Source organism: Peromyscus maniculatus, chromosome 3, assembly GCF_049852395.1.
Source record: "Peromyscus maniculatus bairdii isolate BWxNUB_F1_BW_parent chromosome 3, HU_Pman_BW_mat_3.1, whole genome shotgun sequence".
NCBI lineage: Eukaryota > Metazoa > Chordata > Mammalia > Rodentia > Cricetidae > Peromyscus > Peromyscus maniculatus.
In genome coordinates this window covers 104,996,469-105,020,168 of record NC_134854.1, presented here as the reverse complement: position 1 = coordinate 105,020,168, position 23,700 = coordinate 104,996,469, and the positions used below count along the sequence as shown (strand labels likewise).

The 23,700-nt window shown below is 49.6% G+C and overlaps 1 protein-coding gene across 2 annotated transcripts in view; it reads right to left on the bottom strand.

Annotated features, from left to right (window-relative positions):
* Positions 1 to 23,700, bottom strand: part of Slc4a5 (solute carrier family 4 member 5) — a 78,772-nt gene that overhangs the window by 35,965 nt on the left and 19,107 nt on the right. For both annotated transcript variants that reach the window (XM_042273527.2, XM_076567014.1), the window contains 8 exons: positions 12,791 to 12,951; positions 11,656 to 11,808; positions 10,662 to 10,757; positions 7,342 to 7,397; positions 6,395 to 6,552; positions 5,225 to 5,312; positions 3,041 to 3,195; positions 1,753 to 1,941 (listed from right to left, as the gene is read on the bottom strand). In XM_042273527.2, the coding sequence (XP_042129461.1) occupies positions 1,753 to 1,941; positions 3,041 to 3,195; positions 5,225 to 5,312; positions 6,395 to 6,552; positions 7,342 to 7,397; positions 10,662 to 10,757; positions 11,656 to 11,808; positions 12,791 to 12,951 (1,056 nt within the window). The remainder of the gene's footprint in view (positions 1 to 1,752; positions 1,942 to 3,040; positions 3,196 to 5,224; positions 5,313 to 6,394; positions 6,553 to 7,341; positions 7,398 to 10,661; positions 10,758 to 11,655; positions 11,809 to 12,790; positions 12,952 to 23,700) is intronic.

Here is a 23,700-nt window from a genome sequence, read left to right as displayed (position 1 = left end):
ACACTGAGGATCAGACGTGATTCACGTAGGCCTGAAAGTTTGCAGTCAGCACCGTCCATACTAGGGAGGGTGAACACAGACTGCCTGAGAGGAGGAAGTCCTGATGGGAACTTCCCTGTGGAACATACTCCACTGTGATGGCCTTCCTCGAGTTCCTAACCAACCCAAGCCGTACAACACGTGATGGTTAGTGTTAACCACCAAACTTCACCAAATCTAGAATCACTCAGGAGATGGGTCTCTGGATATGCCTGTTGGGGCTTATCTGGACTTTGGCAATTGAATCGGAAGACTCCTCTTGACTGAGGTCGAGGCTGCTCCCTGGGCAGGGGATCTGGGACTGAATGAAATGGAAGAATCGAGATGAGAACGAGCAAGGATTTACTGTTCTGCTGCCTGGCTGTGGCTGCAGTACGACCAGGTCTCTCCTGTGGCTCTGACCCCCCCCCCCCCACGTGATGGGCTGTAACCTAAACTTCTAGCCAGAATACGCCCTTTCTCCCTGAAGTTGCTTTCGTCAGAGTGTCTTATCACAGCGAGAAACTAAGACACAGCACACAGCTGTATCCCCCAAGTCATCATTTACACAGAGCCTTGCACTTCTACAGACTTTCCTAAATCTCAGTCAACCTGGGCAACTCCAGGAGCAGCCAGGGAACTCAGGCCAGGACAAGTTCCTCTTGTTCCCCCGAAAGAAGAGAAAAATGATGCTTTTAAATAATTCTAAGATCTTTAAATGTACTATTATATATTAGATTATACCTCTTTTAAAATGAATACATTACATCTCCAACCCCTGGTGCTTGTGGATATGATTTTATTTAGAAAGCCTTTGGGTTTGGGAATGCAGCTCAGCTGGGGGAGTGCTTGCCTACCATGAATACGGTACCTGTGCATGAGGCCCTGGATTATAAACCAAGCATGGTGGTGGCTGTGAGTTCAGCTCTGGAGGGGGTGGGTTAGGGGCATCATCGGTTCAAGGTCATCCTCTGCTGTAGTAAGCCTGAGATCAGCTTGGGTTACATGAGACCACACACACACACACACACACACACACACACACAGTTTTTGCTGATGTGATTAAGTTACAATGAAGTCATTAAGAGTGGGCACTGATTCGGCCCTTAGGGAAACAGGGCAATACTACCCACAGACATCCACACAGGGACGAGCAAGGCCATGTAACAACACAGAGAAAAACTGAGGGATGCAAGTGCCAAGTTAAAGAGTGTCCTAGATGCCTGGCTGCCATTAGAACTCCAAGGAGGCTCTACCCACAGGCTCACAGGCAGTGGTGCTGGCATCTTTATTTAGAGGGTCGGGTTGAGACAGGGTCTCATATTAAAACCCAGGCTGGCCTGGAACTTGCAGAAATCCTCCTGCCTCAGTCTCTCCAGTGCTGGACCCTGTAGGTAGGGTCCACCATGCCCTGCTCCCTGCTGACATCTCCATTTCAACTTCTGTGAAAATGGATTTCAGTAGGTCTTACACTATCTTGTTTGTGGTACATTGTTTCTGACACGGGTACCAAAGGATGTCTACAGAAAAGTTTGGGTTCCTCCTTGTGGGTGGGGTCCTTCTGTTACTCTTACTCAACACAGCTCAAGAGTCAAGAGGAGCTTCACTCGAGTGCAGAAAGACTGCAGTGGTCACACTCTGTCTCTAGAGGGCGCTGCACACAGGATTGCTAATAGGACCAGAAGAAGGGAGGGTTCAAGACTGCAGGCTCTCTGCCGGGCATGGAGGGGGCACCTTCCGGTCCAGATCAGCTCCTCTCCGATTTCATGCATAGCTGGCATCTCAGCCTCGTCGCCACTGCCCACTCCGCCGGCCCCGCTACCTCCAGCCCCTCCGCCACCGCCGCCTCCTCCAGCCGAGGCACCGCCTCCGCCCGCAGAGCCGTTCATCTGGCCCAGCTCTGCCAAAGAGAACACAGATTTCCTGAAAGAGAAAGTGGGGGGTAGGGGAGATCAGGGCTGGGAAGGGCCCAACCCCGCAGGACTGTCCCTTTCCCACCTCCAGCAAAAAATTACTAAATATCTTTTGTTTTGTTTTTCAAGACAGGGTTTCTCTGTGTAGCCCTGACTGCCCTGGAACTCGCTCTGTAGACCAGGCTGGCCTGGAACTCACAGAGATCCACCTGCCTCTGCCTCCCGAGTGCTGGGATGAAAGGCGTGCACCACCACCGCCCAGCACCTAAATGTCTTAAGTGGCAGGGAAATTAAGCTGCAGGTGGGAGGTGGCTCAGCATTTAAAGCGTTTGCCACACAAACAAGAGGGCCAGAGTTGGGAGTCCCAGAAATCATGTGAAGGTCGGGTGGGCAAGGCAGCCACTTGTAATTCCAGCACAGGGGAACCCCGGAACAAACAAGACTAATCTACCAGACTGGGCTCATGGAGAGACTCTGCATCAATGAATAAAGTGGGAAGAGCAATGAAGAAAATTCCCAGACACCAGCCTCAGGCTTCTACACATGCACCCACACATATTCAAACAAGAACACACACACACACACACACACACACACACACACACACACACACACACATACACGCACGCACGCATGCACGCACACACATACACACCACATACACATGCACACACACACCACACACATACACACACATGCACACACATACACACACATGCACACACATACACACATGCACACACATATTCAAATAAAAAAACACACACGTGCGTGCACATACACGCGCACACACACACCACACACATACACACATGCACACACACATGCACACATGCGCACACATACATGCACACATGCACACACACACACACCACACACATACACACCATACACACACACACACACACACACACACACACACACACACACACACACACACACCCTACACACAAAGACAGAAAATGGTTCAGTAATACCTCTCCCCCTACACAGACCCCCACCCCTGACTCCAGCTGATCACAGGCAGCCCTGCTGGCTTCTGATTTCTTACAAAGAGAATAAAAGGCTGACGTGGAGCGCCCTCTGTTGATCTCATCCTTAACACACACCTCTTGTCAGCCGAGGGCACCTTCTTGGGCGGCTCAATTCTGATGTTCGGATCCCATTCTCCAGGGGGAAGGACAATGACCTCATCTAGAAATTCGTCAATTCCTGCAATCAGATCTTCCCGGTTCCGGGCTTTATAAGCCACATCGCTGAAGAGCTGGGGAGGAAGAGGAAGGAAAAAGAGGGCTAAGCTTGCCCCTCACATCACAACCATTTTTTTTTTTGGGGGGGGCAGGTTTCGAGACAGGGTTTCTCTGTGTAGTTTCGGTGCCTGTCCTGGATCTCGCTCTGTAGACCAGGCTGACCTCGAACTCACAGAGATCTGCCTGCCTCTGCCTCCCGAGTGCTGGGATTAAAGGCGTGCGCCACCACTGCCCGGCACACAACTGTTTTTAAAGGAGCCAATTTTAGTCATTGCTCCGGATGCCAACTTGATTTCAGTGGGTGGATGAAGACAAAAGACAGTAGGGGACAATAGGAAAGCGCCAGTTCTTAGAGCAGGCAGTCACCTCAGATCTGAAACCCAGGTCGCTGTACTTCTTTAGAGACAGGCAAGCATAGAGAATAGCTTATCCACCCGGGACTCTTGATTTGGGCTATCTAATATATTCACTTCTTTCTTCACTCACTCTCTCTCTCTCTTTTTATTTTTAAAGACAAGGTTTCTCTATGTAGCCCTGCCTGTCCTGGATCTCCCTCTGCAGACCAGGCTGGCCTTGAACTCACAGAGACTCATCTGACTGCCTCCGGGTGCTGGGATTACAGACATCCACCACTACAGCCCAGCACACTCACTTCTTCTAATAGTGCATTTGGCAGCCTAGGACCTTTACTTGTACATACTATGCACACGTACTCATTTCTGCACGCACACCTAGCACACATTAGCCATATAGGGCCCCTGTGCACTGGGCTGTACACACAGTCCACTCTGAACAATGGAATTGTCTCGTCCCTTAACAACCACCAAACACAGACAGGTTCTATGTCTGTGTGGGGGCAAGAAAGTAGGGAGGGCCATTGGCCTGAACTAGTTTTGTGTAATAAGTCAAACCGTGTCCTCCAAGTGAACTTTTAGGGACACTCCTCCACTTACCATCTTATACCTATGAAAAACTGGGTGTGCACACAATCAATATCAGATGTGTTATGGGAAGGGATATTCACAACAGGAAATGATTATATAATTTGATCTATCACTCAAAATAATCATCCAAACTACACACACTCCTTTCTCTTGAATCCTGTAAAAAGAAGCCCCCAACAACAATGGGGGTCCCTGAGAACCCTCACGCATGTGGCCCGCCGTCACTCTCGACAGCGTACCCAACCCGTCCTATTGCTTTGCTTTGAATCACGCTCCCCTGCCGCTTCTGCAAATCTTTGTGCGGCTTCATTTCAAGTCTTTGAGGAAGAGCCGAAGAACCTGGACGCACTCGGCCTAGATGCCGACCCCGGTAACAGCTCTGCAAGACTTTGTAGAGTTCCTTGACCTTTCATTTCTGTTTCCCACAGAGCAAGCACATGAGAAAACCTCTACAGAGCCCAGTCTGAGAAGTCCTGATTTTCAAATCCATTCATTACTGCTCAGAGTTTCCCCCTGGGAGGGTCAGGGGGAAAAGACTTACAGACTTGCTGGGGTTATGTCTGTGTTTAAAGACCTCCAGCATCCCCGTCACTCTGGAGACAGAGTAGGACCTGTAGGCTCCTCTCCCAGGACATGTATGGTCTCTGGCTCAGCTCGCTGGAGTTGCCCTTGGGGAGCTCTCACACTCAGCTTACGTTGCTGCACCTCCATTCAGCTCCCCTGAGCCTTCATCACCTCCCTTTGTCCAGAAGGCGAGCATCCCAAGGTCATGCTCGTCTACCCGCTTCCTGCTCACCCTTGGCTTTTTATCTGCAGAGTCTGTCTTAGTTCCCCCAGGCAGCTAGCTCATAGTTGACTTTATTTTTTATTACTTATAATAATAGAATATATAATAATAATTTCAATATTGCAGCTCTGTCCCACTCACTAGATAGTGCTCCTACATGAGAGGGTCTGGGTCTTTCCCTGGATCTCATAATCCTTAGGTCCCTGGTACACAGCAGGGGCTCAACTGTGCCTGTTAGAAAACCGGTAGTGAGGGGTGGGGGGGGGGAGGCTGTGCCAGGACCACAGCTATTAGCACTCGATTCTCACTTACGTCATCCACCATGAGGGTCGCAATGGCTCGGCCAATTTCATTATAGGACTTTGCTCTCCCAGAGGGTCCCAGAAGAATGAACAGAAATCTGTAAAGAAGATGGAGGAGGAAGCAGAAACAAGGAGGGAAAAATAGAAACAGGTGAAGAGAAAAATTCTTTGGCCTTCAATGTATCCATTAACTTTTTAACTTCCCTCCTTTGAATCTTTTAAAACTCATCATCATTATTATATTAAATTATGTGTATGTCTGTATGGAGGTATGTGCACCTGAGTGCAGTGCCTGTAGAGGCCAGAAGAGGGCACTGGATCCCCTGAACTTGAGTTACAAGTGACTATGAGCCACCCAACATGGGTGCTGGGAACTGAACTCAGGTCCTCTGCAAGAGCAGCAAGTACCATTAATCACTGAGTCATCTCTCCACCTCCTATTACTGTTTTGTTTTTTGTTTGTTTTGTTTTGTTTTTTGAGGCAGGCTCTCATATAACCCAAACTCAAACTCTTTATGTAGTCAAACTCTTTATGACTTTGAGCTCCTGATCCTCCTGCCTCTTACCTCCCAAGTACTGGGATTACAGGCAAGTGCCATAATGCTTGGATCTTCCTTTTTACATTTATTTAGTTAGCTAGTTATTGTATGAGTTTGTGTGCGCACATGCCCTGGCACACAGGCCACAGCCAACATGTGGAGTTTTAGAAGACAGTTTACAGGACTCAGTTCTCTCCTTTCATCATGTGGGTTCCAAGGACTGAACTCAGATTGTCCGGCTTGGTGACAAGCACCTTGACTCACCGCGTCATCTCACTGGCCTCAGAATCTGCCTTTCCTTATTTTACTTGTTGAAGAGACATTTCTGTTTCTGCCCCCCAACTAGGCATCCTCACATTTGTATTGCTGCCCAGACCACTTAACAACTTCCTTCCTGGCTACTGCCTCCCCACAGCCCTTCTCTTTTGTGAGGGTCTCACTGTTGACCTGGCTGGCCCCGAACTCTCTATGTAGAGCAGGCTGACCTCAGACGCACAGAGATCTGCCTGCTGAGTGCAGGGAATAAAGGCGTGCACCACTGTGCCCGGTTCCGTAATAATGTAAAAGGCCATCCCTGCTTGCGGACTGCATGGGGAGTGGCTCCCTGGAGACAGGTGTGGTGGCACTTTTCGGTGACTCACCTGGTGGGGACAGGCACTTCTGTCACCCCTCCCAGCATGGCAGACTGGACGAGGCGAACAAATGCAATGAACGGTTGGTCCAGGAAGTCCACCTCGCCCACAAGCACGTTGGAGGCTTCCGAGTCCTTGGGGATCTTCTTCATGAATTTGTTTTTCCGCTGCTCCAGGAGGAAAAGGACGCATCAAGAAGACCTGGCATGCTCTGACTCTCCCTTCAGAGAACACGATTTCTACAGCATTATCAAGAGACCGAAGCAAAGGACCAAATATCCGCTCCAGCTCTGTAGATGGCGAGACTCAATGTTTGTTAACCCGGGACCGATTATGCCTTCATAGATGGCAGGATCCAGTCATGAACTAGATCCTAAGACACTCCACTGCTGTGGGAGCTGAGGGGTCGGAGAAGAGCCCTGGGATTGCTGGACCTAGCTCCCACCTACAACCTCCTTTCCTGGAACTTAGTGGTAAGCTGCCCAGACCTCCCTCCAGGCCTTCACCTTCTGTGGTTGAGAGAAGTCGGTTATGATGGTCTGTTTGCCCTGTGCCCTGCTTCCTTACTCACAGGAATCTCTGGACCAGTCTCCAAGGGTCCAGGGAGACTTCTCTGCTTCCAGGTTCCCCCCAAGGGGACCTCCTGGGGAACTCATAGTTCTTAGACTTTAAAACTGAGACCGTGAAGGGGGTCCCACTCCAGTCCTCTTGGCTACCAGCAGCCCAGGGCAAGGCAAAGAGATGGGGTGATCGGGCCTAGTGTCCCCAACAAGTCCTCTACTCAAACTACCCCACCCTCTGTCTTTATGACTTCTCTTCAGAGCCATCTGATGGTGGAGATGTCCTAGGGAAGGTTACTTCTCAGTCCTGGGGGACTTCTGGTCCCTTGCAGAGAGAGGTTCCCAAAGCTTTCTGCTTCCCTGCCTGCCTCTGAATCCAGGGCAGCGCTGTCCTACCTGGTCCGTGTTTGGGGTATGAGAGATGTCATTCATGCTTCTACTCTGGGCGTGATCTAGGAGAGACAGGAAAGCAAGCCTATCAGGGGAAGCCAGGCTCACCCCAGTCCTTTGCCCTCAGCCCTGAACTATGCTTCTACGTTCATAACTGCAGTACTTCCCTCAGGTCTACAGCCTCTTCAGCTGGCATCCGGGCTCTCCTGTCCTCAAGGGCAGCTTGCGTGAATAAGCAGCCTGACTCTAGGCTGTCTACTCATTTCTCAAGCAATGGCATGCTTGCCTCTAGCCTTTGGCCCCACCTTCTCTGCCCTCGCCGAGATGCCTACCCCAAGTACAGCTCTGTGCCAGGCTCACATGAGATGAGACATAGAGGTGTATTTTCAGATGAGGTGCCAGGCATCACTAGACTGGAACTTGGTGAACGAGACCAGTTCCATCTCTAGCCTCCTGGACCCATGAGAGTTTTTTAAAAACAGGCTGGCAAAGTCCACGGGGAGACAGGGCAGTCCAGGCACTGAACTGCCAAGAGTCCCTTCCTCTGGAAGCCATCCTCATTTCCCATTAGCAGTGTGGTCCAGTGGGCATGCTCAGCCCTATGATTCCTTGGCTTTGAGCCTGTGGCCCTGCCTTACTTCTATAGCACTGCTCTCCTCCTACTCACTTCCCAGGATCCTCTTCTGCTTGGCTCTCATGGGGTTTCATTTTGGCTACTACTCCCTCAGAATCCTCTCACACTTCATCACTGTCAATCACAGTCACTCCTATCGTTTCTACTGTGTGCGTGCGAGTGCGTGCGTGCGTGCGTGTGTGTGTGTGTGTGTGTGTGTGTGTGTGTGTGTGTGCATGTGTGCGTGCATGTAACGACACACAGAATGCATAGTGCATCTCAAGTTCCACTCTCTTGAGCTTCATAACCTCGGAGCAGCCCCATCTGGCACCCCAGTTCATTATCTTCCACCAAGTCTCCTGGAGACCTTATCCCACTCAGCACTCCCTCCTCCCCCCACTGGCCACTCAACATCCTGGGAGGCAGTCCTGGCTCCGCCCTCACCCTTCCCTCCTGCTTCTTCCCTCCCACTTCCCACCGGTTGTTACCGGCTACTTCCATCTCTTCCCTCTGCTCCTGAATGCATGCCCTGCCTCTTTATTCTTTCTCAGACGGAAGTCTGACTTTAGCACACACCTGTTTCCAGATCTCCAGGCCCCCCCTTACCTTCAGAGTGACGTCTTGGGGGTTGTGACTAAATGCACCAAGCCTTCTTTTGTCTGACCCTTAACCTTATGCTCCCGACAAGCTGAGTGGATGGTTTTTCCTCAACAGCAATTTCCATCAACTGCTGTTTGTGCCCTGGGTTAAAAGTTCCCCCTTGTTCTTAGAAGCCTGCTTCTCTGACCCTGGATTTAACCATGGTTTGATTTCACACCAATCTTTGGGCTGCCTCCACCACAAGATATTCTAAGGAAAGGGTGGATTTCTTTTCTGTTCCGTAAGGCTCGGTTGTCTCTTTCTCTCCGAGGCCTCCCCACATCATCTGTGCGCTGGGCCACCTCAGGGAGGCTGATGTCCCTGGGTACATACGATCCAGGTCACACAAAGTAATAATCACTTCCTCACCAGGCGGTGGTGGCGCACGCCTTTAATCCTAGCACTCGGGAGGCAAAGGCAGGTGGATCTCTGTGAGTTCGAGGCCAGCCTGGGCTACAGAGCGAGATCCAGGAAAGGGGCAAAGCTACACAGAGAAACCCTGTCTCGAAAAACCAAAATAATAATAATAATAATAATAATAATAATAATAATAATAATAATAATAACTTCCTCGCGCCTCCTGTCTAGGTTTGCAGCTAACAAGAGGGTCTCTATACACAGGACTAGTTGAACAGAGCTCTTTCCAGAGCAACTTTCTGCCTACTGACCACTGCCCCCTGTTGGCCATATAAGAAATAACAAGGTCAGGAGTAGGTGCTGGGGTGTGGGGGTTACTGACAGGAATCAAACATTAGGACAGAGGGGGAAAGACTGGGCCAGGCAAGCACCTGCTGCAAAGAAACAATGGTGGGCTAGCTCTTGCGCTCGTGCTCTTCCTCCCTCCCTCCACCCTCCCTCTCCCCCCCCCACATAGAACTCACTCTCAGTCCTCCTGCTTCCAACCCCAGAGCGCTGAGATTATAGGTCTGTGCCACTGTGCCCATAGCGCACCTATTAACCACAAATGATCTTGACTGTGACCTTTGACCTCACAGTCCCCTGATGGTTGCTACTGACCACGCTCATGTTTCTTCTTTGTGGTGATGAGGGGTGTCTTGGGTGCCCTTCAGCAAAGGACTTAGGTGACTGTTTGTTTTGAGACAGAGTTTCACTGTGTAACCCAGGCTGGCCGGGAGCTCACTGTGGTGTAACCCAGGCTGGCCGGGAACTCACTGTGGTGTAACCCAGGCTGGCCTGGAACTCATTGTGGTGTAACCCAGGCTGGCCGGGAACTCACTGTGGTGTAACCCAGGCTGGCCGGGAGCTCACTGTGGTGTAACCCAGGCTGGCCGGGAACTCACTGTGTGTAACCCAGGCTGGCCTGGAACTCACTGTGGTGTAACCCAGGCTGGCCTGGAGCTCACTGTGGTGTAACCCAGGCTGGCCGGGAGCTCACTGTGGTGTAACCCAGGCTGGCCTGGAACTCACTGTGGTGTAACCCAGGCTGGCCGGGAGCTCACTGTGGTGTAACCCAGGCTGGCCTGGAGCTCACTGTGGTGTAACCCAGGCTGGCCAGGAGCTCACTGTGGTGTAACCCAGGCTGGCCGGGAGCTCACTGTGTAACCCAGGCTGGCCCTGAGTTTGAGGCAATCCTTCTGCCTCAGCCACTGCACCCAGCAAGGTTTCTATTTCATTTTGCTTGCGGTTTTGTTATGCTGAGGATCAAACATGGTGCTTTAAACGTGTTAGTCCAGCTCTCTACCACTGAGCTGCAGCTCCAGCCCCAAGGACCTGCCTGTAACACCTTTACTAGGAAGGATTCCCACCAGAAAACAGGGCAAATGATGGAGTTGGTGAGAACAAGAGTTTTGACCGAGATCAACGTGCCTAGGACGTGAGGTCGGTGCTGATGATGCCAGGGCTCGGGTGAGCTCCATGTCTAGCAAGGGCTATTACGGTGATAAATCAGACCTTGGGACAAGTCGAGGTCTAAGGGAAATCTGGTTCCTCCTGGTGATGTCTTGAGAAAGCTAGATCCTAGATTCTGCCTTTTCCATCTACGGACGTGTGGACTTTCCACAGCTGTCACGGCCAGTAAGTATGCTGCTGTCCCTGACCAGCAGAGAACACTCACACAGATGTCCATAGCTGGTGCTTTGCCGAATCCTCAGGTCCTCGGTGGAGCGGCGCAGAGTCGGGCCTGCCGAGGGACTCCTGGCCGAGCTGCGATCTGCAAGGGGAAGGAAGGCATGCGGTTCCAGTTTCCTTGCGGCTGCAGCCTCCCTGATCAGCACAGGGGCCATGCAGCCACTGCAAACTAAACAACGCTACCACAAGACATCTCCCCTTCTGAAAATATTTTTTTAGGATTACTTATTTATTTAGAAGAGGGCATCAGATCTCACTACAGATGGTTGTGAACCACCATGTGGATGCTGGGAATTGAACTCAGGACCTCTGGAAGAGCAGCCAGTGCTCTTAACCTCTGAGCCATCTCTCCAGCCCCCCAAAAATAAGTTTTAAAGGAACAGTGTGAATTAGATTACACAGGACCGGGTCTGGAGAGATGGCTCAGTGATTAAGAGCACTGGCTGCTCTTCCAGAGGACCCAGGTAAATATGTGTACAGTTGAAAGGGAGACAGAATTCTCAGTTGGTCAAATCAACACTGGCTGCAGCAGGCTACCTACCTTTAGAATCTCTGATCCTGCCACTCACTGGCTTCTGTGTTTGTCTTCTGGGATTACCAGGGCTAGGGCCTTCAGACTTCTCAAATACTGAGATCCAGTAGCTAGAGTGGACAGTCTTCTCTCCCCAAATGGCCCCAGGCTTTACTAGTCATAATGACACTAGAAGCCAGGTATACAAGCCCTGGCACACTTGAGGTGACCCCAATGCTCCCACCACCAATACAGGCTGTGAGCCATCTGTTCCTAGAAACTGCTGTGCTCTGGTGTCAGGGACAACATGGAATATGGCTGGCCACCCCAAGGACCTCCAGAGAAGGTGGCTGGAAGAGCCTCAGAACCTCAGAATGTCTTCAGGATGGTAACGTCAGATACTTCCAGCCACTGAGATGGGCTCCCCTGGCCACATGCCCTGTGCCCACCAGTGAATAGCCCTACTCACGTGTAGTGGAGACCGACTTCCCAATGTCTGCAAGGGAGAGGTGGATGGGCTTCTTGGTTTGGTGACGATGCTTCCTCAGGAGCACGTAGCTGACCCTTTCCCGGAGCTCTGGTCGCAGAAGCCCATCCTCTATCTGCTTCTCAATGACATCATCTGGATGAGAAACAAACAAGCCAGACCCATGCGGGACAGAAAGAGCCTAAAGCTTTGGGGGCTTGGTTCTTCCCTGCTGTTACTGGGACTGAATATGGGCAAAGGGATGAGGGGCTTGAAAGTAGTTCTGCTGCCTTGCCACTCACTGTTGGGACTGCCACCCCCAATCTCTTCATATATGAAGCTGTGTATACATCTCCAGGTGTGTGTGCATGTGGACAGAAGTCTGTGTTCTTTCTATCCCTGTTGTGAATGAAACAGGACCTTTGAAAGTGCGCCAGGATGCTGTGTTACATGACTTTCATCCCCCCAAATGAATTCTTTTTTAGAAAGAAATAGTTACAGCAAAACTAAGTGCACTCAATAGAATAAAAATCACAAGATTCTTTAGGGATGTGAGGCAAGCCAGCTCCTCATTTGACACTCCAATAAGTGGGAGCTGGTTTGCTAAAGAAGAAAGATTGGAGCCAGGCGGTGGTGGCACATGCCTTTAATCCCAGCACTCGGGAGGCAGAGGCAGGCGGATCTCTGTGAGTTCGAGGCCAGCATGGGCTACAGAGAGTGAGCTCCAGGAAAGGTGCAAAGCTACATAGAGAAACTCTGTCTTGGGAAAAACAAACAAACAAACAAAAACAAAAACAGAAAAAAAAGAAAGAAAAGAAAAGAAGAATGATGGTCCATTTTCCTCTGAAAAGAAACAAGTTGCCATGGCAACAGTAGTCTCTGCCCATTCAAGGATGGGCCTGTCTGCTGCCTCACTGAACCACATTCCAAGGATGCTCTTCTCCTAGTGGCTGGAGGTCTGTGTAGTGTAGAAACTAGGGCATCTAGGCCACTGCCTAGACAGCTTCAGAATCAAAATTCATCTCTGCAGAATCAGGCGAGAGTTGAACTGGCCAGTCACATGGCCTTGCAGGTTGACATGAGGCTGGGGGAATTGCCCTAGTTTGTGCGGACCACAGCAGAGATGCCTTGGCCTCACCTATGATCTGCGGTAGGGAGCTGCTGTCCAGATCCAGCAGCACCGTCCCTGTCTGCAGGCAGGTGCGGAGCTCAAAGAGGCTGTGCAAGGACAGTGTGGACACATGGGGCTTGCTCCAGCGTTCTCCTCCTTCCTCCACCTTTTCTTCAAATTTTATCCACCTGGAAGAGATAGGAACAGGGCTGAGCATGGCCAGAGTCCTCAGGGGGAGGCCTCTCCCAGGTCTCCCCAATAGTGCTGTACAAAACTTTCCTCTGAGATAGAAACATTCCATCTGCAGGAAGGTCCTTAAACAGGAGGCAGACAACTCAAAATAGCTTCAGGAAGTCCCTGAAACCGACCAGATTCCCTAAACAATAAAAGCTGAGAGTCCCTCTCAGATGAGCAAAGTTGAGCTGCCAAGGAGACTCTCAGACAAGCCAAGCTACCTGAAAGAGAAAGAAACCAGCTGAGCTGCCTGGAAGAGGTTTAGACCAATTGAGTCACTTGTGTGCACGTTTGCCTGTAGGTAAGTGCACTGTGTGCATGAAGTGCCTGCAAAGACCAGAGGAGGGCCTCAGATCCCCAGGAACTGGTTACAGATGATTGTGAGCTATCATGTAAGTTCTGGAAACCAAATCCTCTGCAAGAGCAGCCCCTGCTTTTAGTATTTCTCCAGCCCCTCATCTTGTAGTTTGTTTGTTTGAGGTAGATATTGACCAAATTCAAAGAACAGTAATGTACCAGGAGATATATTTGTCATAGAGCACCAAAAGACTACCATTTATAACAAAACTTCCATTTAATAAGAAAAACTCATGAAATGAGACATTCCTGGGAGAAATGATGAGGAATGAAAATATAGCCGTTTACTAGTGACCTGGGCTTTTTAGTTACTACAAATGCAGTAACACCTTCATTTCTCAGACTGCCAAAACTAAAGACTGGGGTTGGAGAGATGGCTCAGATGAAGGGCTCTCACTACTCTTACAGAGAACCTAGGCTCAGTTCCCGCACCCATGTCATAGGAACAACTGTCTTTAACTCACTCTTGTTTCAGGGGATCTGGCGCCCTCTTCTGGCCTCCACAGGCACTGCATACACATGGTGCACATACACACATGCAGGCAAACACTCATACATATAAAATAAAATAAATAAATCTTTTGTTTTTGTTTTTGTTTTTTTGAGACAGGATTTCTCTGTGTAGCTTTGTGCCTTTCCTGGATCTCTCTCTGTAGACCAGGTTGGCCTTGAACTCACAGAGATCCACCTGCCTCTACCTCCCAAGTGCTGGGATTAAAGGCGTGTGCCACCACCGCCCGGCAAATAAATAAATCTTAAGAACAAACTATAAAACCACCACTAACAACAACAAACCTAAAAAGACTGACAATGTTCTGTGTTGTTAGACAGCATGTCACAGTGTGCCACAGATGTAGCGTTAACCAATTTCTTTCCATAGTTAGTGTATGTACCTTTTGACCCAGTGGCTGTTTCTAGGGGTATGACAGGCATGCAATCCCAGGCCTACTCCTGTAAAATTAGTACAGAGATGCTTCCTACAGCTTTGTATGCTAGGTGAAGAACTGGTTTTCAGTTGAAGCATAATGAAGACCCACAGAGGTAAATAAAAAGCATAAGTGAAGGAGGACTAAAGAGGTGGCTGAGTGGTTAAGAGCACTTGTAGATATTCCCAGAACCCATGTCAGATAGTTCATAACTCCCTGTATGCAGCTCCAGGGAAATCTGATGGCTCTGACCTCAGCAGGCAATGGCACATATTCCCTGGCCACCCCTCACCCCCCAAGCACATAATTAAAAATGATAAAAATTTGAATTTAAAATACTCAGAACGGCCTAAGAAAGATCACCATAGACCAGCAACATTGGCCTCAGAGGCACAAGATGGAGATACGTGCTGGCCAGAGGTAAAAGCACTGGTCCTAAAAGCCCATGTAAAAGCACGATATAAAAGCACTGTAATCCGCACGCTCCCAAGGGAAGATGGGCGTGACGATGGGAAGCCACGCCCTGCTCTGAGTTTAGCGGAAGATCCAGCACAGGGATGCGATCTACAGCAAGAGGACGTGGAAAGCCGGTATCTTTCAACGCAGAAAGTCTCTCTGTGTTGCCTGGCTGGCCTGAACTCACTGTGTGGGCCAGACTGGCTTTGAACTCACAGAGATTCATCCGCCTTTGCCTCCCAAGTTCTGGGAATAAAAACACGTGCTGCTACACCAACCCAACTAGCTGTGTTTTTAAAACAATAGGTGAGCTGATCTAAGAAATGTGGTCGCTGCTGCACAATCTGATGAAATGAATGAACTCTTGTCGTTTCTTTTTAGATATTGCAATGATTTCATTGTAATTACCTTCATTTTATTTTAGAGACTGGATCTTGCTCTGTATGTAGCCCAGGCTGGTCTAGAACTCGAGAACTTCCTACCTCAGCCCCCCAAAGCTAAGATTTCAGACTATCCTTACCAGGCCAGCCAGGTGACAGTGTTATTGCAGTTACACTAAAAAGGTGACCTTGTATGAAGAGTAGAAGAGTTGGAGACAGCCCCTGCTCCTGCTGTTAGGAGTCCCAGAAGGGGAACAAGCTGCACCACCATAACATATGTGCAGAGGGCCGGGGTCAGTCCCCTGCAGGCTCCCTGGTTGTCAGTTCAGTCTCTCTGAACCCCTAAGAGCCCAGGTTAGTTGATTCAGTGAGTTTTCTTGTGGTGTCCTTGACCCCTCTGGCTCCTACAATCCTTCCTCCCCATACTGGGTCTCCTTGCCCAGCCCTAATACATGGGGAGGTGCTTAGTGTTACTGCAACTGGAAATGCCATGTTTTTTTGTTTTGTTTTGTTTTTGTTGTTGTTTTGATACTCATGGGAGACCTGCCCTTTCCTAAACAGAAACAGAGGAGGAGTGGATTGGGAGGTGGGAACAGAGGGGGTTGGGGGAGGGGAGGGAGGGGAAACTGCAGCTGCGATGTAAGTAAGTAAATAAATAAATACATTAATTTATTTTTTTTAAAAAAGGTGCCCTCAGGCTGGAGAGATGGCTCAACAGCTAAGAGCACCTGTTGTTCTTGCACAGGACCTGGGTTTGATTCCCGGCACCCACATGATGACTCACAACTGTCCATAACTCCAGTTCCAGTGGACCTGATGCCCTCAGCTCAACAGGCATCAAGTATACATGTGGCATACAATACACACACAATAATAACATAAATAAATCTAAAAAAAATTTAAAGAAGGTGACCTCATTTTTTTTTTTTTTTTTTTTTTTTTTGGTTTTTCGAGACAGGGTTTCTCTGTGTAGCTTTGTGCCCTTCCTGGAGCTCACTTGGTAGCCCAGGCTGGCCTCGAACTCACAGAGATCCGCCTGGCTCTGCCTCCCAAGTGCTGGGATTAAAGGCGTGTGCCACCAACGCCCGGCATGACCTCATTTTTTAGAGACAAAAACTCAAGCATTTGCAGGTGGAGTGATATGGCAGCAGTTGGGACTTAGGTTAATATAACCGAGTATATGTCTGGAGCAGGGTGTGGGGGACCTTGAGATTGGCCACACGTTAACTGGTAACAGTTGAAAAGTGGGCGATGGGTACATGGAGGTGCATTCTAATACACACTACTTCCGTGTAAATTTGAACTTTCTGTAACCCAAATGCTTAAGTAGTTTCTAAATTGAATAAAGGCACAGGCTCTTTCTAAAGTCTCTGGTCAAAGCCAGGCTTACAAGCTTGCGGGTACCTGATGGAACGGTTCATGTAATCCCAAACAATTCACTGCAAAGCAACCTTTATACCACAGTTGGCTTCAAAAGGCATGAATTAGATTTGGAGAAGCAGGTCAAGTGGAAAGAAAATCTCTGAGTTGGAAAAAAGACTTTTAGGTATTTCATCCAGCCCCGGTCAGTGCCCTGGCCTCCTCTTCCGTGCATGCTGGAGGCAGGAGCCAGGTGCCCCCTTCCCTGAACAGAACCTTGAAGGGTCACATGTTCCAGAAAGCGGCTCTCTGTCACCAAGAGGGAGGTCCAGACCTGAGGCCTTTTCTGCAGCTGGTAACTGGACAGGTTGCTGCTGATCCAGACATAACAAGAGCACGAGAGAGAGAGAGAGAAAGAGAGAGAGAGAGAGAGAGAGAGAGAGAGAGAGAGGGAGGGAGGGAGGGAGGGAGGGAGGGAGGGAGGGAGGGAGGGAGAGTCCAGGGGCAAGGCACCAGGTACCATCCAGGGAAGGAGCTAGCCCACCAGGAAGGTCTAGAAATGGCTGAAAGCCAAGACAGCTGGGGCTCAGTGGGTAGAGTGCCTGCCCACAATGCAGGAAGCCTGTTTGATCCCCACGCACCACTGAAAAACAACCGGCACGGCCAGGGGCAGTGGCGCACACCTTTAATCCCAGCACTCGGGAGGCAGAGGCAGGTGGATCTCTGTGAGTTGGAGGCCAGCCTGGTCTGCATAGTGAGATCGAGGCCAGCCAGGGCTACATAGTGAGACCCTGTATCAAACAAAAACAAAACAATGATCAAACAGCAAAACCCAGCATGATGGTGCAGGCACTCGGGAAGTAGAAGCAGGAAGATCAGAAATTCAAGGTTGGCTGACCCGATGGCTCAGTGGGTAAGGGTGCTTGCCGGGAGTCCAGTGATCCAGTTCATGATGCCGGGAACTCACGTAAAGGTGGAATGAGAAAACCACCTCGGCAAAGTCACCTCTGCCCCACATCCTGTGACTGCGCAGGCACACGCATGCATAATAAATTTTAGATAATTTAAACAAAGAAGTTCAAAATCATTCCCAGCTACATGGCTGAGTTTGAGGCCAAGTCCAGAGCACTGGGAATCAGATGTCAGTGTTATTTAAAGAAGACATGGAAGGGTTGCTGAGACAGCTGGGCTGTTTAGAGCACTGGCTGCTCTTGCAGAAGACTAGGGTTCGATTCCCAGCACCCACATGGTGGCTCACACCCATCTGTTAACTCCAGCTCCATGGGATCTGGCTTGTTTGTGCTTCGTGTACACTAGGCAAGCAGCTGAGATATTCAGTGGAATTTGCTTTTGTTTATCTGTTTTTGTTTTGTTTCTAATGTAAGGTCCCTGTGCTGGCTGGTTTTATGTTAACTTGACACAAGTTATAGTCATCAGAGAGGAGGGAACCTCAATTGAGAAAATGACTTTATAGGATCTGGCTGTAAGCAAGCCTGTAGGACATTTTCTTAATTGGTAATTGATGGGGGAGGGCCCAGCCCATTGTGGGTGATGCCACCCCTGGGCTGGTGGTCCTGGGTTCTATAAGAAAAAGGTTGAGCAAGTCATGAAGAGCAAGCCAGTAAGCAGCATCCCTCCATGACCTCTGCATCTGCTCCTGCCTCCAGGTTCATGGCCCGTTTGAGTTTCTGTCCTGACTTCCTTCAATGATAAACAGTGATATGGAGTGTAAGTCAAATAAACCCTTTCCTCCTCAAGTTGTTTGGTCATGGTGTTCCATCACAGCAATAGTCACCCTAACTGCAACAGTCCCCTATGTAGCCCAAGCTTGTCTTGAACTCTAGCCCAGGTTGGTCTTGAACTTGTGACCCTCCTGCTTCAGCTTTGTAAGGGCTGGGGTCAGAGCTGTGTCTTGCCACACAGGGCTATTTTAAATAATTTTTAAGTGCAATACAATCTCCTGAGGAATGCAACTTTTGATGCTAAGGCTGTGTTGATTCTAAACATTTATTATTTTAAGAAACATATCAGTGGGGCTGGAGCCACAGTTCTGCAGTTAAGAGCACCTACTACTCTTGCAAAGGACCCAGGTTCTGGTCCCAGCACCCACTGAGCAGCTCACAACTGTCCATAACTCCAGTTCCAGGGGATTCAGTACCCTGTTCTGGCCTCTGAGGATACCGCATGCACATGGTGCACATACCTACGTCCAGGCAAAACACTCGTGTACATAAAATAAATCAATAAAACAAAAAAATAAAAAAAATAAATCTTAAAAAATAAAGAATTCTGTTTGGGACTGGAGAGACGGCTCAGCGGTTAAGAGCATGCACTGCTCTTGTGGAGGCTCCAAGCTCAATTCCCAACACCTGTGTCAGTCAGGCAGCTCACACTCCACGGATAAATCAAGCCCTGGAGGATTCCGTACCCTCTTCTGTCTCCTCGGGCACCTGCACACATGTGCATGAATCCACTCTCCCACACATATACACATAAATAAAGGGTTAAAAAACTTTTAAAAAGAAAAAATATATACTTGTGTGAATGTTTTCCTTTGTTTCCTTTTTTTAATTTTGTAGCCCACTGGCCTTGAACTTGCTATGTAGCTGAGGACGTTCCTGAACTCCTGATCGGTCAGTGCTGGGTTGGTAGGTTTGTGTCACCACACCTGGCTGCTATAGCACACGAAGTCCACACCCCTGCTGTGGTCACACTGGGCCACTCCTGACTTTATGCTGTGATTTTCTCACCCCTTCACCCTTCACCCCAAAGCTTCACTTCTCTAGGTCATTTCAACAGCACCCGTCCAAGGCCTGTTTGTAATCCACTAAAACATTTTTATTGCATTTCTTGCTTGGGATGTTCATGTGTGTGTAATTTTGTGGCCATGCACATGCCACAGTGTCCTTGTGGAGGTCAGAGGGCAATTTTCAGGAGTTCGCTCTCTCCTTTAACCACATAGACCCCAGGGAACGAAAGGTCATCAGATTTGGCGGCAGGCAGTTTTATCCGCTGGGTCATTTCAATAGCCCTGTAATTCATTTTTATATGTGTAACAGGTTCATTTCATTTTTTCAAAAATTATTTCTTTTTATGTGTTTGAGTGTTTTGCCTGCATGTATGAAATAAATGCAACACACGTGTGCACTGCTTGCAGAGGCCAGAAGAGGGTGTCAGATGTCCTGGGACTGGAGTTAGAGGCAGTTGTGAGCCTCCACTGTGGGTACTGGGAACTGAGCCCCAGTCTTCTGGAAGAGATGTAAATGCTCTTAACTGCTGAACCCACAGATTCATTTCTTAAAAGCAGTATGAATGTGAGCTGGTCCCCAGTATCTGGCAAAGCTACTTAACTTTCCCAGTGAGTTATGTCAGGACCCTGTGTGTCCCAGCATAGACTGACAGAGAGTGTTAATTCAATTAGGAGCCAATTGTCATTTTCCCAGAGATGTCGGAGGACTCAGCAAGTCCTGTCTGGATGGTGTACGGAAATGGAATGAAAGTTCCTCAGGAATGGAACAGCTGGGGTGGGAGAGATGGCTCAGCAGTTAAGAGCACTGGCTGCTCTTCCGGAGGACCCAGGTTCGATTCCCAGCACCCACATGACAGCTCACAACTGCCTGTAACTCCAGTTCCTGGGAACCTGACACCCTCGCACAGATGCATGCAGGCAAAACACCAATGCACATAAAATAAAATAAATTACGTAAAAAAATATAAAAACCACACAGGGATGAGGGAAGGCTCAGTATACAAAGGCACTTGCTGCTAGGCTTGAGTACTTGAGTTCAGTCCCGAGAACCCCACATGACGGAAAGAGAGGGAGAACTGACTCCTACAAGGTGTCCTTTGGCCTCCATATGCACTCTGTGACACACATGCATGTACACACACACACACACACACACACACACACGCAAAAAAAATGTAACTTTTAAAGCACGTGCATGAAGGTAGGTATTTGAAATAGAGCACATGGTTTCTACAACCAATTTAAACACATATCCATGGTTCCTCAAGCTTGGCAGTGAATTTAAAGGACTAGAACATATGAAAGTATGGCTGAAGTGTTGACACATGCCGAGTTTAGAAGGCAGCTGAGGAGCTGGCAAGCACCAGAAGCATAACTTCATCCTTTCGGCCCTAGAGCTGATCAGATAGACGCTAATAACGACCAGCTTCAATAGAGTGTATGTATAAACCTAACGGACAACTTGCTGTTTTACAGTAGGATTTGTAACCGTTGAGAGGCTGGTCTCTCTCCCCTTCCAGCCCTTGTGTTCTCTCCTTGGTAGACATATGGGAAAAGTCAAATTATCATCAAGATGTTTCTGAGTATAGCATCAAAATGAGACACGTTGGCTAAGTGATTCCATTGTTTAATAGAGTCAGGATAAGGAGCCAGAAGCCTCCATCTCAGAAGATGAGACATGCCTGAGACCAGGACCAGACAGATGGGGTCCTCTTTCTGAGACTCTTCAGGAATGAACCCGCTTTCTTCCCGCCACGGTTACCTGGCTCTCTGTAATTCAGTCTTCCTTTATGCTGGCCTAAGAACTGGTACGTTTTTTTTTTTTTTTTTTTTTTTTTTACACATGGATAAGCCTCTCCACCAATGCAGCAATCCAAATCAGACCAAATTAGACCAAATTAGAAAAGCCTAGGTTTAATGGGTAAAGAGTTCCTGGGGGATTCTCTGGGCCCCCAGAGAGGAGACAGGGAAGAGAGACCAGAAGAACCACATGTCTGTTTTCGGGGACACCACTTATATACCCTGTCCGAGTAGTCTTGAGCCTCTCTGGAGAAGGAGCTTTGTTTGGCAGGCTTTGGAGGGACAGGCTTAGGGAAAGAGACAGGGGAGGGGAGTTGAGGTGGATCTTCCACCAGACTCCCTCCAAACATTCCAGACTTTTTGGGTATAGGGATGCCAGGGTGCCAGGGGTTGAGGTGGAGCTCCCACCCAAACAAGAACCTCGGCAAGGCTTTGGTGATATCTGGCACTTGGGAATTATTGGAGACATGTAATACACGTGACATGTATTACTCCATTGTTCTCCACAGATGAGGAGACTGAGGCCCTTAGAGGACAGCTACCCTCCCCAAGGCCATGCAGCTTGCCAGAGACAGGGTCTGGGGACAAGTCCTTTGACACAGGGCCTGTGTTCTCAAACCCTGCCCACGCTATCCTGGGTCTCAGTTACCCTGTATTTGAGCACACGCCTGCCTTTCACACTAGGTCAGGAGTCAGAAAAGAAGGCCCCCTGAGCTAGGAGTGCCTGCAGCCTTTTTGTATGGCCAGCGCAGATGGAACAGTTTCTCGGGGCTGGAGAGATGGGGCAGTGGTTAAGAGCACTGGCTGCTTTCCTAGAGGACCTGAGTTCAATTCCCAGGACCCACATGACCGCTCACAACCTTCTGTAATTCTAAAGTTCCACGGGTTCTGATGCCCTCTTCTGGCCTCTGTGAGCACCAGGCACACACATGGCATACAGACATACATGCCCCCCCCGCGCCCCCCCAAAATAATAACTTTTAAAAGGGATGTTTTTCCACACACGAGTGCACGTACACATGCAATGGCACACATGCAGAGGTCAGAGAACAACTTGCAGAGGTTGGCTCTCGCCTTCCACCTTGTCGGGACAGGGGCTAGCTTGTTTCTGCGGCTGCGCTGCCTACTCCAGGCCAGTCGCCCCAAGAGCTTCTGGCTTTCCGATGCTCCCTCTCCCATCCCATAGGGGTGCTGGGGTTACAGATGCACCCCGCCACATCCAGCTTTTTATGTGGGTTCCTCGGGTCACCTGGCCTGCAGCACTGAGCTGAGCCATCGAAGGCTCAGCTTTTGTTACTTATTTAAGGTGTTGTTTAAGGAGGAGGAGGAATAGAAGGAGGATGAGGAGAGGAGGAGGGGGGGAGAAGGAGGAGGGGGGAAGGAGGAGGAGGGAAGGAGGAGGAGGAGGAGAAAGAGGAGGCAGGAGAAGATACTATTCATGAGCCCAAAGCCCAAGGTGTTCTCATCCCATCCATCCTTCAACAGAAAAAGTTCCCCAGTGTCTACCTGTGCTAGAACTCAGAGGACAAGTTCAGGCTCGCTTGTCTTCACTCCGGAGGGACCTAACACAGCTGTTTGTTTGTTTGTCTTGTCTTGTTTTAGAATGAAAGAAGTAACTAAGATAACTTGAGGCATCCTGGGAGCCCTGATTGATGTGAGATTGCAACGCCGTGGTGGAGACAGAGATGAGCAGATGTCTGGGGATTGCTGGCTAGCCTGTCTAGCTACATTAGCAGGCTTCAGGCCAACAAGACAGCCTATCTCAAAAGAAGGAAGCAGGCATGGTGGCTTTGGTGGGTGAAGGTGCTCGCCACCAAGAAGTCAGCAGACCTCCACACATGCGCCGTGGCACATGTGCACTCTTCCCCACACACTGGCACACACAAACAGATAATTGTGGAAGGAAAAGAGACCAAACACAGAAAGTAGATAGCAACTGAGTAACAGCACCAGAAGTTGATCTCTCTCTCTCTCTCTCTCCCTCCCTCCCTCCCTCTGTCCCTCCCTCCCTCCCCTCTCCCTCGCCCTCTCTTGCATGCACACACACATTCCTGAATGTACACACTCACTCCTGTGTGCTCACCACAAACTTCAGGTGTGTGTGTGTGTGTGTGTGTGTGTGTGTGTGTGTGTGTGGTAGTCAAGGAAGAGGAGAGAAAGTAGGTGGACACCAGATGGAAAAACCGCTTGGTGACAGCAGTCTCCATCGTTCAGACCAGTGGGTCATCAGAAGGTGACAGCTCTGGAAACCTCCACCGGACCTCAAATCTCCACAGCCGACTCCACTGCTCAGAAACACAACAACCACAGACCTGGACCCCCTTTCCTGGATACCAGCAGCCCGCAGCTCCTCCCTGCTATTCTTCCCCCTCCCTCGCTCCCTCCTCAACCCTGTGGGGAGCCCCCCCTGCGCCCCGGGCCTGGCTCTATTCAGCAAGCCCCTCTCAGCTCCCCGCTCCCTCAAGCCAGTCTTTCTTCTGCCCCATTTCTATTGACACCCAATAGGCTCCCATCCCTCATCTTCAGAGACCAAAGCAGAGGCCACAGCTCAGCGGTGGCCTAGCATGCACAAGGACCTGGGTTCCACACTCAATAGTGCATGAACAGGGGCAGTATGGGGGCTGGAGATGGGGCTCAGTTGGCCATGAGTTTGCTTAGCATGTCAGGGAGGTGGCA